The sequence below is a fragment of the Dasypus novemcinctus genome, chromosome 1 (assembly GCF_030445035.2).
Source record: "Dasypus novemcinctus isolate mDasNov1 chromosome 1, mDasNov1.1.hap2, whole genome shotgun sequence".
Taxonomy (NCBI): Eukaryota; Metazoa; Chordata; class Mammalia; order Cingulata; family Dasypodidae; genus Dasypus; species Dasypus novemcinctus.
In genome coordinates this window covers 208,692,870-208,706,747 of record NC_080673.1, presented here as the reverse complement: position 1 = coordinate 208,706,747, position 13,878 = coordinate 208,692,870, and the positions used below count along the sequence as shown (strand labels likewise).

Genomic DNA, 13,878 nt, shown 5'->3' with positions numbered 1-13,878 from the left:
CCCCCGCCCCCTGTGCTCAGCCGCCTGGACGGAGGACCCCTCCCTTGAAGTGGGAGTCAGTCCCTGCAGCCCCCGGGGGGACGTGCCGTGGCGTCTTCCTCCCCGTGAAGAGCGCCTTCTCCGCCGTGGCGGGTGCTCGGCCTCTTCACCCTTCACCGTGGAAGTCCTGAGGCCAAGCGCGGACATGCTGCCTGGCGGCGGTGCCTGGGGAGGGCAAGTGTGTCCTGCCTTTTGGAAATCGTGGACGCGGAGGCCGAGGCCCGAGACTCCCCGTGGGCAGCGCTGGTGACCTCTGCACGGCCCACGTCGCCAGCCACGCACAGGTGAGCGGGGCATAGGCCAGGCCGCGAGCGCGGCTGTGCCCACACCCACCCCCTCCCCGTGGACTCCCGGGTCCCAGCTTCAGGGGGCTGATGGGTGGGGCCACGAAACTCGCTCAACTGGGGACACGTTCCTGGCGGCACCACAGGGACCGGCACCGCGGCCTGGGGACGCTGGGCTGCTGGCGGCAGCTCCTGGCGGCCTCTCCTCGGACACTGTGGGCCAAGCCCCCCTGGGGACCCAGGAGCCTTCCCCACCCCGTGTCACCTGCTCCTGGGCGCTGCGCGGTGGCCGAGTCCCCGGCTGCGTGGGCGGCAGGAGGGCCCAGGAAATGTCTGTGGCTCCCCTCTCCCCCTGCCGGGCGAGGCATTACCAGGCGAGCGGCAAGCAGCAGCCCATGGAGCAGGGGAGCGGCCGGGAGGGGGCCCGGCGGTCGGCATGTAGCCAGGGCCCGGCACGCGCCCCTGACGCCCTCAGGGCGCCCGGCCTGACCTCCTGTGCCCCCACCCCGCTGTCCCGAGGGCCCTGGACCCTGCGCCGGCAGCATGGGCCGTGCCGGGTGTGGGGCTGGAGGACGTGCCCAGGGCCTGGGGGCGGTGGACAGGGCGGGACAGCGGCCTTCCCAGCAGGAGCGCCTGGCGGGGGCGCGGGCCAGCCCAGGGCGGCCTGAGGATGGGGCGGGCTGCTCCCAGCCCCCAAGGTGTCCGGACCCCTCAGCCCAGCTCAGCAGGCGGAGCTGGAATCGACCAGGGACCCACGACAGGAAGGCACTCTGAGGAAGCCTCGAGGGTCCGGCCCAGCCGAACTCTGTCCCTGCGGCTGCGCCGTACCCTGGGGCCCGCGCAGAGGAGTGGCCGAGGCCACCCTGGAGCCGAGGCCAGAGGCCAGAGGCCAGCGCAGATGGTCGCCCACACAGCACCCGACGCCGCGGGGCATTTCTCAAACCTAGCACGGACTCAGACCCAGGAAGATGGCGAGGGGGGCTCAGGTTGGGCCCTCCGGGTCCCCCGTGGCCTGCACGGGCTCCTGGGGGCTGCTGTCCAGAGATGGGGGCGTGCCGAGGCCCGGGGCCGGAGCGTGTGGGCTTGTGGGGAGGGGCCTCCAGCCGGGACGGCCCAGGCCTGGCCCCGACCTGGGTGCCCCAGCCTCTGCCTCGGCCCCTCCGCGGCTTCCCTGCCCTCCCCGCGCGGCCCTGAGGTTCGCCCGAAGCCCGGAGGAGACGAAGGCGCGGTCCCCGAGCGCTGGCCCTGTGGCTTCGGGCTGGCTGCGCCATGTCCCCGGCCCACACTGCGGCCCCTCTGCTGCCAGGGCCTGCCTCTCTCGGTGTCGCCTGCGCGTGCTCCCTCGACACCAGCCGAGCCTGCACGTGGGGCGCATCGGCCGTGAACTTGGGGCCGGCGCCCTCCAAGCAGCGAGGAGCTGGCAGCGCGTCCTGCGACGTGGAGGCCGAGGGAGGCTGGCTCGGGCCGACCGCCCCCTCGTGGGCCCCGGCGGCACTGCCGGCGGAGGGAAGTCTGAGGAAGGCGCTGTTGGCTGCAGGGCGCTGTCCGGCTGTCACGGACTGTCCACTGCCCAGGCCGCACCCAGGAAGCACCCCTGCGCCCCTTCCCGTTGTGGGGCACCGTTAAGAGCAAACACTGCCGGAAACAAACGGGCCCCGTGCTGAGTGCTGCTGCTTCCCTGGAGCTCGGCTGACCGCTCCATCCTCCACGGCCTCCACTGGAGGTGTCCGCTGCACCTTCTGCTCCCGCCAGCCGCCTGCATCGCCGCGCGCCCCGCCTGTCAACACTGACTTGTCTCGGGGTTCCATTTTAGGGGCCGGGAATTTCTCCTCACAGCTGAGTTAACGAAGAGCAATGACAACCTGGAGACACCGAACTTCCCGGCCCGTGTGGGGGGACCTGGCGGAGGGCGCAGCCTCCACACCGGGAGCCCCCGGCCTCGCCGCGTGCCGTGACCACGGCCGGAGCGTCTCGTCCCCAGGCGACTGTGAGGGGGGAAGGCTGGCTTGCACGGGCCGGGCACGGAGGCCCCTGGCTTTGGCACGACTGTCCCCCGACCCGCGAGCGTGGGGAGCCCCCAGCCCACGTGCCAGCGAAGGCGGTGGCGCAACCAGGATCCAACCAGGTAGAGGCTCCGGAAGTGGAACAGGGACCCACGACACAAGGACACGGGTTCAAGGGAATCTACCCAAGCTGGTAAGAAGAGCGAGCGTCTGCAGCTCCCCCCCAGCTTGGCGAGGGGCCCTCTACTCCAGCCGGAGCAGGACACCCGCACCTCTCCCCCACCCCCAGCTGCTGAGGCGGAGCTCTGGACAGACGGAGAGCTCAGGGTTGTGCAGCATCCCCCCAGCAGCCCCCTCCCACGGGCACAGGGCGAGACGTGCAGCCCCCTCCCACGGGCACAGGGCAAGACGTGCAGCCCCCACCCACGGGCACAGGGCGAGACGTGCAGCCCCCACCCACGGGCACAGGGCGAGATGTGCAGCCCCCTCCCACGGGCACAGGGCGAGACGTGCAGCCCCCACCCACGGGCACAGGGTGAGACGTGCAGCCCCCACCCACGGGCACAGGGTGAGACGTGCAGCCCCCTCCCACGGGCACAGGGCGAGACGTGCAGCCCCCACCCACGGGCACAGGGCGAGACGTGCAGCCCCCACCCACGGGCACAGGGTGAGACGGCTGCCCCCTCCCACGGGCACAGGGTGAGACGTGCAGCCCCCTCCCACGGGCACAGGGCGAGACGTGCAGCCCCCACCCACGGGCACAGGGTGAGACGTGCAGCCCCCTCCCACGGGCACAGGGCGAGACGTGCAGCCCCCACCCACGGGCACAGGGTGAGACGGCTGATGCCCTGGCCCTCCAACCAGGTGCTCCTCCTGCAGTGGGTGTCCCTCCGGGAGAAGCGAGCCGGTGCCCCCACGCCCGGCTCCTCAGCTCTGGCTCACAGTTCTGCTTGGGGGGTGCTTTCGTTTGCCAAAAGCTGCTGGGAGCAACATCGCAGAAACGGGTTGGATTTTACAGTAGGGATTCAGTAGGTTAAAGCTTTCAGTTCTGAGGCCGATAGTGTCCACATCAGGGCATCGTCAGATCCTTCTCCCGAGCTCGGCTGTGGGCGCCGAGGGATGTGGCAGCGTCTGCTCGCCCTGCCCTGGGCCTCGAGGCTCTCGGCATCCCTCTCAGATCCTGGGCTCCTGTCTCTGCAGCTCTTCTGTGCACCTGCAGCTTTTTCTCGCTCCGTTTATAAAGGGCTCCAGCGAGAGGATTAAGACCCACCCAGTCAGGCCCTACTGGAGCCACCTAACCTGATGGGTCTAAAGTGATCTAATCTAATCGAAGGTTCACAGTAGGTTCAATTTAAGAACATAATCCTGTGGGGTCCACAAAAGACTCAAACTATCCCAGAGAGAGAAGCTCATGGTAAAGCAGCTCCTCACCTCCTCCCAAAGAAACCGACTGAATTTGCAACAGAGTTTGGAGAAGGCCAGGCCTAAGGAGAGAGTGGAGCGAAGCAGCTGAGAGGAGACTGGGGGTCCGTGAAGACCCAGGCGGGGCTGGAGGCCGGCCAGTCTGACAGAGAGAACCAGACGACAAGGCTGCTGGGCAGCTCTGCTGGGTCAAACAGTCTGCAGAGCAATGTACGTCAGCCAGAAATCAGCGCAGTCTAACAGCGGGATGTGGTCAGGGGAACAGCAGTGGAGAGAGCCGGAACCGCTTGTGCACCCCAAAGTGACGCTGTGGAGCAGCATCGAGGCTCAGCGCCCAGTGGGAAGAGACTTCCCTGTCAGTCCAGCCAGTCATTGAGCAAACAAGCAAGCAGCAGCCCCGGTGGGGCCAGGACTGGGGCTGCAACAATGTTACCTAAATGTCCAGCGTGCATCAAGAAATTAGGAGACACACAAAGGCACTTTCCCTGGAGTAAAGCAGGCGACCCCCAAGCCCATGAGCGCGCCCCGATGCGATTTAACAGACCGGGCCTTCAAAGCACCACTGTGAACATGGCAAGAACTGAAGGGGCCGTGATAAAAGCAGCTGTGGAACACACAACGTCACTGTCACAGCAGGTAGGGCGCAGCAACAGAGGCAGGAGTGATAAAAAAGTGGAAAGCCTGGAGTTGAGAAGCTTGATAATTGAGATCGAAAGTCACGAGGGCTCGACATCGGATGTGTGCTGGCAAAAGAATCATGAACTTGTGGGCAGACCAACCGATTACAAATGGTGGCTGCGAGAAAACGAAAAGCCAAAGAGGCCGGACACATGGCTGTGTTGTCATGGGCCCCGGCCCACGACCACCCATCAGTCGAAGAGGAAATCCCAGCGCGCCGAGGCCCATGCACACAGGACACAGCTTCCGAAACGCCGTGGGCTTCTGTGGCGCACGCCCATGCCGGGCCCTCGCCCTTCCCGGATGGTCCGGCACGCTCTTCCTCCCACCACAGGCTGCCACGGCTCGCCCTGCTCACGAGCGCGGCCGGGAGCCACAGGCAGGGATCGGGCACAGCGGGCTGCGGGGGGGGGGGGGGGGGACGGGGGCCGCAGCACGTGGGCCGCCTCCTCGCCTGCTCGCGGGGCTCTCGCAGCGCCACACGCGGCCGTGAGAGCCCTTTCCCGCGCAGCTGGCCCGTGGCTTTTACACAACTGACACTTCCATACGCTGTCCACCGACGCCCTGCCGGGCGTTTCCTGGCTGAATTTGGGCTTTCATGCTCCAACTCATGAATGAACGCTTTGATCCCTCTTGGTAGTGCTGGCATCCTTGCCTCAATAGCAGGGTTTGTGCAAGTATCTGGATATTTAATTTAATTTTTCCCTTTTCAATAAAAATACTGAAAAGGGAAAAATAGATGTACTGTTGTTAGTGATAATAAATTCAGATAAAAGAGAAATTATTCCAGGTGCTGAATGTGGCAAATGTTTAGTTCTCTGCTAGATGTCCACTAAACCTAGACTGGTTGAACAGAAGCTCAATTGTGAAAAAAGTAACAAAAATAAAGAATGTGAAATGCTAAAAATAGAGTACCAACATTTCTGTCTAAAAAGCCAGGTGAAGTGGTGGAAGAAATAGCAAGTTTTTAAATTATGGACTGGCAATCACCTCCCTGCCAAGAAAAGCCCCATTCTCCCAGCGCAGAGAAGTGTCCAGGCAGGGGAGGCACAGGCAGATGGCAGCCGGCGCTGGGGTTGCTCTGGGCGGCGCGCAGCGGCCTCAGTCAGCCCCAGGCGTGTCAGCCTCTGCCCTTCAGAGCCCTCTCAAGCTCCGCCAGCAAGTCCATCCTCCCCCTCCAAGTCGAGCTTTCTGCTGCTGAGTGCACACGGCAGTGACAGCCAGAGAACGAGACTGGAGGTAGGAAATTAGTTAAAAATTTTATTGTATTTCACATTTAGTCTATGCTTTAATGTTAGAAATAATCATGCATACATTATATAATACTCAGAGGGAAAGCAACACTTACAATTAGGGGTTTTATAACATTTCTAACTTTCTGAGAATCAAACCAACTTGTAAAATGTGCACTTACCTGCCAGGAGGTTCGGAGAATCCACCGTCAGCATTTTTTTTCTTTTTTTTTTTTAAGATTTATTTTTTTATTTATTTCTCTCCCCCACTCCCCGCGCAGTTGGCTGCTCTCTGTGTCCATTCACTGTGTGTTATTCTGTGACTGCTTCTACCCTTATCAGCGGGACCGGGAATCTATTTCTTCTTGTTGCATCATCTTGCTGTGTCAGCTCTTTGTGTGTGTGGCGCCATTTCTGGGCAGGCTGCACTTTCTTTCGCGCTGGGCGGCTCTCCTTGCGGGGCGCACTCCTTGTGCGTGGGGCTCCCCTATGCGGGGGACACCCCTGTGTGGCACGGCACTCCTTGCACGCATCAGCACTGTGCGTGGGCCAGCTTCACACGGGTCAGGAGGCCCGGGGTTTGAACCCTGGACCTCCCATGTGGTAGACGGACGCCCTAACCACTGGGCCAAGTCTGCTTCCCCCAACGTCAGCATTTTCAGAGCCAAGTGAGCTTGCAAACGGAGGACAGCCTGTGCCCGTGCTGTGCGCCTTTGAGAAAGACGGCTCCTTCCAGCCACAACATCCTGTCACGGGGGCGCAGCGCCCGAGTGCGCGACAGGCGATGGCCTGGGAGGGCAGGTGTGGCAGCGGGTGGACTCGGGCAGGCGTGGCACCTGCAGAGGGACCTCTCAATGAGCACCTGCTTGGCTGAGCCAGGAGAGGAGACAAAGTTCTGCAACCATGGCCCGGCCCGCACAGCACAGAGGGCTTTACAAACCAGGTGTCGCCCCGACAATTGTGAGGGGCAGGGCGCAGGCCCCACTCGGCACAGAGCAACGGGGGCTGAAGGTGGTCTCTGCAGGGGGCCCGCCTGCGCGGTGGGAGAGGCTGCGGCGGGGACATCCCGCCATCAGCGCTAGCCCCAGGGACAAAGGCCCTCCGAGCGTGAGTGCAGACAGCCCAGAGCCCGTGACTGTAACTGTGTAAGAGAAAGACGGCGCCTGCAGGTGCGCGGTGGGGCCCCGCCGTGGCCGCCGTGTGCCTGCCTGTGCGTGGGCTCCGCCTGGCTGCACGGCACGTCCCGACAGCCCGAGCGCGGCAGCAGCCAACCAGCACACGGGTATTTTAGACAAGAGCACAGCTTCAAACACATCACATACACGCTACACCCAGAGAATCAGAAAACACTTTATTCAATTATCTTACTTAATTATTTCATCAAGGAGAAACCATGTAATCGCACTTCCTCTCTGACGTGCGGCTGGTAGTGGGTGACGGTCGAGCAGCCAGCGGCGGCGGCAGGAGAGTTCCCCTTTCCTGGGAAAGTGCCCCAAGGCGCGCAGATCCTAGAGGGGCACCAAGTCACAGGAGAGTCATAAAGAGACGTTAACGCAGCAACAGCAACACTGCAGCAACGCCAGCGACGCTGTTCTAACAGGGGCATGGAAAGAACAGGCCAAAGCCTACGCGCTGGCCACGGCTGGGGCTAACCGACCGATGGTACTATCACAGACCCTGTAACTAACGTCCCCCATGGGGGTGTGCTGGGAAGGGGTGTGGAATGGGAATCCTACACATGTGCATGATTGCTTTGTAAGTTCACAACTTCTGTAACGAAAATATTTTTAAAATGTTAACTGGGCCCTTGAAAGCACTTCAGAACTTTACACTCTTGACGAATATGGGAATGCATATGTCAAGTAAGAAAGTAAGTTGGGGGAACAGACTTAGTATAAATATGTGCTTTTAAAACTCAGATGTCACATTAATCTCTACAGTATTGTTGTTTAAGTCATAACTTAACTGTCCATAATGAATCTAAGGTAAGTGTTGTTTTCTGGACTGACGGAAAGCTGGCAGTTCTCAAGAAGGTTCAAAACCTTGGACCTGGTCTTTGCCGAGCGAGGCCGTGAGCACTTGCCTAAGAGCTGTCTCTGCAGAAGGCCCGAGATGCTGATGGGCTGCCTGGCCCCTGGGGCCTGGGGGTGCAGCGTGGGCTGGGAGCCCCGGGGGCTGGAAGCATCCGCTCGTGCTGCTCGGCCGGGGACCTGGCAAGTCGGAATCTGGGGCAGTCCCTTGCAGGGAACTTGCAGAGATGGAAACCTGGTAATGAATCCAACACACAGTCACCCCAGCTGCCAAGCGCCTGGGGCCATAGGACGAGGCAGGCACTGGCTCTTCCTAGCGCTAAGCCACATCTGAGCCCCCAAGGCAAGGCTGCCTCTCGCTGCACGCGTGTCCTGGGGCCAGACCTGCAGGGCTGGGCGGCCTCCTGCTGTCAAGGGCCTCCCCGCCAGGCCGCCCGTCCCCACCCTCCTGCCGACACGCCTGGCTCAGCACCTGCCCACCGCGCCCTCGGCCTGCGGCTCCTGCACAGGCGTCTGCCCAGGAGTCCTCGAGCCCTGACCTCTCCACTCAGACCCCCTTGCACGAACCCGAGCTGATCCTGTCCCTCTGCTTGCTCTGTCTGTCTACAGTTCAGAGGACAGATGGAACAGGGTCCTGGGATGCAGGGACCTCCACCACTCGCGGGGCGGAGTCTAAGACAAGGCACAGGCCAGTGGGGACCAGCCGGCACCTCTCGCGGAGGGTGGGCTTGGCTTGGCTGCAGGTGTCGGGAGCCATCCTGGCTGGCTGGGGGACGGGAGGGGGCCCGCCTGTTAGAGCCCACCCTCCGCGCACACTTCAAGAGCTCTGCGAGCAGACACCTGTCTGTGTTTAAAGAAGGGAAAAGCGGGGGCTGGGGAAGGCAAGTGTGGCCTTTGCAGGGCTCAACAAACGACCGCCCCTGGCCAAACCAGGCTGGTCACCTGCTCTATGAATAAAGCTTTATCGGCACGTGGCACGCCTTGTGCTCCCACGGCCGTGGCTGGTTCTGCACTGCAAGGCAGAGCAGCTGTGACAGACCGCGTGGCCCACAAGGTGGGAAACACTCACCACGCCTCCCAGAAGACATGAGGGGCCGGGCCTGGCGCCTTCCTGTGCTAGAACATCATGTAGCCAATGTAGGGATTTTTAAAGTTTTTAATAATAGAGAAAATGCTTAAGTTATATTTTAATTTTGGAAAAAGCAAAATAAATAGTATTAAAAACAAACAACAGGGAAGCAGATGTGACAAGTGATTGAGCTCCCACTTATCACGTGAGAGGTCCAGGCTAGGTTCCCAGTGCTTCCTAAAAAAAGATGAGCAACACAGTGAGTAGATGCTATGGGCTGGCGTGGCATGGTGACGCAACAAGGTGATGCAAGAGGAGACACAAGGAGGAAAACATAATGAGAGACACAACAAAGCTGGGAGTGGAGGTAGCTCAAGCAACAGGTTTGGTTCCTGGGGCCTCCTAAAAAAAAAAAGACCAGCGTACAACAAACAGACATAGCAAATGCAAATGATGAGGGGGTGGGGAGAAAGAAATTAATCTTAAAAAAAAGAAAAAAGAAAAAAAACTCAAACAAGCAAACAAATGAAAAAACCAACTCAGGGGAGCGGACGTGGCTCAGTGGTTGAGTGCCGGCTTCCCATACGAGGTCCTGGGTTCATCCCTGGCCCCGGAAGCTCAAAAATAAAAAAGTGGTATTATAATATAGTCTCACTCCACCAAATATAAAGACAGGATGAGGAAAGAAGTAGACGGGCGTCGTGGCGGTGACTGTCCCACCGCTCCCGACAGCAGCGAGGGGAGGAGGGGCTACCTGAGCGTCTCCGGTGTGCTCGCCTGGCCGGGCGTCCGTCCCAGGAGCTGAGGGCCGCGGGAGCAGACGCTTCCTGTGGGCACACAAAGGAGAAGCAGTCGTCACAGCCCGGCGGTGTCTCCAGCACCGCAGCCGCCTGGTCGGTGATCCGACCCTGCTCCTGCATCCCCCGACGCGTCTCCCGGAGCACCTGCAGTCGGGCGCGGGCCTCCCTGCTCCCCACACCTCAGGAACACCCAGCGCGAAGGGAGCTCAAGTGTGTCACGTGGCAGTCTTTCCCTTTATGCGCCTTAAGACGTAGAGAACGTTTAAAGCTTCAGAGTACATCAGCAGGTTTGACCCTCAGACTGGAGCCGGGAACGAGCAGCTGAGCTGCGTCGCAGCCGGACACCATGCCCTGGGCGAGCGTGCGCGGCTCCTAGCGTCCAGCGCCGAGGGCTCAGCTGGGCCGTGCTGGCCTCTTGGAGCCGCTGTCTCGTCATGTGTGCTGGTGAACAGGGCCCAGGAACCGCACAGCTGCTGGCACCGTGGCCGGCGCCCATGAGGCCTCCTGGTGGGAAGCCCTCCCTCTGTGCCCTGTAACCTGGAAAGGGCGACCAACAACTGCTGTTTGGCAATGTGCTTAAGGTAAAAATGACCTCTGGCCGGAGAAACCACCGGGAGTGGGGGGCTGGCTGCAGGCCCGAGCCAGGCGCATGTGGCTGCCGGCAGCGCTGGGGTGGCGGCCTCTGCACAGCGCCCGTCTCAGCTGTCCCCGCGTGGCCTGGCTGTGCGGCCGTGGGTGCCAAGGAGACCGGGAACACCTGGGTCGGGTGGCAGGGGCGCTGGGGGCCCGGCAGGCGTGAACAAGGGCTAGGGCCCCAGCGAGCGCTGTGCTGGGCCGTCCTCCTACGGACCCCACAACAGCTTGGGGGGACGACTGCCACCCTTGCAGAGGTGAGGAAGGGCTGGGGGCAGTGCCGTGAGACTTCAGACCAGGCGCTGCTGCCAAATGCCCCAGCAGAGAGCGGCGCGGTTGAGAGGCCACCGAGGGCCCGGACGGGAAAGGCACGCGAGGAGCAGCGGCGGGACCAAGCGTGGCACAAGCTGCAGGAGCGCGTCGAGCGCCGCAGCGCTTCAGGCCAGGGCGGAGCAGGGGCCAGAGGCTGCACGTCACCAACGCCACCACCGAGGGCACGGCCCGTGGCTTCTATTTGGCACAGCCCTGTTACTTCTTTATTATAGGAGGATGTGCATTTGGAACGTCTGAACAAAGAGCATAATGACTTTCAAAGGAGGACGCTGCCCCATCCGGGCTAAGGAAACACCTGCTCCCTGTGATGGGACATGAGCAAGCTTTATGGTTCCCTGCATGAGATACGCTCAAGAGGAACAGCTGCTGGAGAGGGTTCTGGAAGGTGGCAGGGCAGGAAGCCCAGGACCCCGTGCCTCCACCGAGACGAGCGCTGGGCCGGCAGCAGCTGTGCAAGCCACTGTCTGGCGCTCTGGAGCCTCCAGGGCAGCTGCAGCCCCAGGGAGGGCTGGTAAGTGGCAGTGAGCACCTGTGAGCGTCACCTCCCGGCATGGTCACCTGGCAGGGAGCAGCGGGGGCCGCAAGCGGGCTCCTGGGCAGAGTAGGCCGAAGTCCAGGCGTGTGGTCTGGTCACTGACCCCAGCTTGGGATCGGTTACTTCAGCCCTGAGGGGGTGGGGGGGTCTGCTCTGCGCTCGCCAGGGTCCCCAAACCCCTCAGGCAAGGGCAGTGGAGGGGTGGAAAGAGGCAGGGCCTACTTCCCCTCTGTGCCTTTCCATTCCCCAGCTGGAAGTGTAACGTTCTGGAAAAGACCTGAACTGACCCCCAAGCCCACCACCACCCAGGGACCCCAGAGCAGCGGGAGAACTGGGTTTCCAGAGCGACTACGAGACACTACGCAGAATGCCCAGTTCTCAACAACAAAAGACAAAACACAAACAGGAAAGCATGACCCATTCACAGGAAAGAAAGGTTTTGCCAGAAACTATCAGCAAAGAAGCTCATACAGTAGAATAAGAAGTGGGAGACTTTAGATCAACTGTATTAAACATATTCAACAGTAAACCAGGCAAATGTCTGGAAAAAATAAAGACATACAAATCACATAAAATGACCAAACTGATTCTGGAACTGAAACGTGCAATAATTGAAATGAAAACTTCACTCGAGGCCACGCCCCGGTCAAGACGGAGCGAGAGGGTTCAGGGCTCCATCTCCCCCAGCAGCTTCCAACAACCATCGAGAACTGGCCAGAGCATCCTTCCCGCTGCTCACGGAACACCACACAGCTGTTGAGCGACTGCGGCCACACAGCGAGCACTGAGGCAGAAAGCAGCAGGACCCCACAGCGCCCTGGCTGGCGCCCGCCCTCACTGGGTCAGCAGAGCCGCTGACCCCGTGTGCACCTGGGGGCGTGTACACTGGCCCAGCTGTGCTCGGCAGCCTGAGGCCTGATCCAGGACGCCTGCTGTAGGCTCCCTGTGCCAAAGCCTGCCCTGCACGTTGGCGGCGGCTCAGTCTCTCCAGCAGAACACAGAGCGCGGCCAAGTCTGCTGCCTGGGGCAAGGGGTCGCCAGCCATCCAACACCCGGTGCAGTGCCCGGGCCACAAGGAACCGTCCCCTGGGAGGAGGGGACGTTTGTGTCCACGCCGTGACAGTCCAGAGCTTTCTGTGGAGCCCAGGAAAGGGTGTGCTCTTGGAGCGAATCCACTCCTGTGGGCGAGGGACCCTGTGATGGGACTAGGGCAGCTGGGGTCTCTGAGTGGACTAGTCAGTGAGGCGAGACCAGTGGGCCTTGGGCCTCTTACTGGGGTCCTTCAGGAACAGGAGAGACCTGTGGAAGAGCCACACACAGAAGAAGTCGCAGAGATGGAGAAACCCCCACGCCGGGAGCCCTGGAGGAGAAGGCCCAGAGCCAGGCCCGAGAGCTGCCGCGGGCTGCCAGGGGCAGGGTCCAGGAGCCGGGCAGCCAGGTCCAGGAGCGCGGGCAGCTGGCTCCAGCGAGACGGCACCTGTGACGCCGCCTCGATTTGGCACTCACGGGGCTCCTAACCTGGTGGACTCCAACCCACTTCTGGTATTTTGCTCCCAGCAGGTTTCAGCAACTCAAACCCATGTGAGCAGGAGACTTCCTGGGGCCCCATGTGCACGTCCAAGGCAAGACCCAGGGACAGGAAGGAGCAGGAGCCCCATGCTCTGGCCTAGAGCTGTTCTCTAAGCTCATCGTATGGGTAAACCCTGATGGAGAGGCCTGCATGGGCCCATCTGCCAAGTCTGGGAAAGTGGGTTTTCTTTTCTCCTTCCTTTTTTTGGTGTTAGCTCCTGGAGGTCAAGAAGGTTCTTTCATACACTAGCTGGGTACAAGCTTAAGGAACAGCGCAGAGTCTAAATTCTAGTAATAGGTGTTATTACTAGACATGCTGATATGTCCAAGTTTCAGCAAAAGATGACAAAACACAAACACGAAAGTCAGGAAGCAGGGGCCCAGGCGAAGGAGGAGATTAAAGTGTTAGAAACCATCAAGGAGGAAAACTGGACCTGGGACTTTCCAGACAAAGACCTTAAAAGAAATGGCCCTAAATCTGCTGAAAGAACTAAAGGAAGAATTGGACAAAGAAATAAAGAGATCAGAGAAACAAGAGAGGAACATAAAGAGAATATTAACAGAGACATGAAATTACAAAAAGGAACCAAACAGAGTGGAAGGGAAGTAACAGGGTCATTAGAGAGGTCAAGGGCAGACTGGAGCTTGTACAAAGAGTCGGCGAGCCCGAAGTTAAGAACATTGAAATCACGTCATTTGGCCAATCTGTGTTCATCTGTGCATCCATCTGAACACTGCAGGAACAAATGAGTTTGTTTTTAGGATTAGATGACAAAAAAGTACCTGGACAGAACTTGTTTGGTGTAAAGCTTCCATAACTTGTTAAGCTGCCTGTTGTCTATTTTATTTTTTTAAAATTGAAATAAAGGACACTGAAGTCATCTAGTCTGAGGAGCTGAAAGGGACAAGAAGGAAGGAAAGGGGACAGCGCCCGAGGCACCCGGGGGAGCACGGGGCACACCAGCACGAGCGTGGCAGGATTCAGAGGAGAGGGAGGCAGAGCGCGTCCCGAAGTCAACAAGACACACCTGTATCCATCCGAGAAGTCCAACCAACTCCCAACAGGATAAACCCAAAGAGATCCATGGGACGCCACGTTACAACCAACTGTCGACGGCCACGGGTGGAGACGATTCTGAAAGCCACCAGAGAGAAGCACCACGTCACGTACAAGGGAGCCCCACTAAGGTCACGTGCTGCTCATGCAATGGAAACCAAGGAGGCAGGAATTAAGTGGGGTGACATTTAAAG

General features: G+C 60.2%; 1 protein-coding gene across 5 annotated transcripts in view; it reads right to left on the bottom strand.

Moving 5' to 3' along the window:
• Positions 1-6,988: 6,988 nt before the first annotated feature.
• Positions 6,989-13,878, bottom strand: part of RNF212 (ring finger protein 212) — a 118,179-nt gene continuing 111,289 nt past the window's right edge. For 4 of the 5 annotated variants that reach the window (XM_023585183.2, XM_004480399.4, XM_012520394.3 and 1 more), the window contains 3 exons: positions 9,512-9,584; positions 7,742-7,923; positions 6,989-7,166 (listed from right to left, as the gene is read on the bottom strand). In XM_023585183.2, the coding sequence (XP_023440951.1) occupies positions 7,039-7,166; positions 7,742-7,923; positions 9,512-9,584 (383 nt within the window). In that variant the 3' untranslated portion in view covers positions 6,989-7,038. The remainder of the gene's footprint in view (positions 7,167-7,741; positions 7,924-9,511; positions 9,585-13,878) is intronic. The other variant, XM_071217688.1, reaches the window with a different exon arrangement.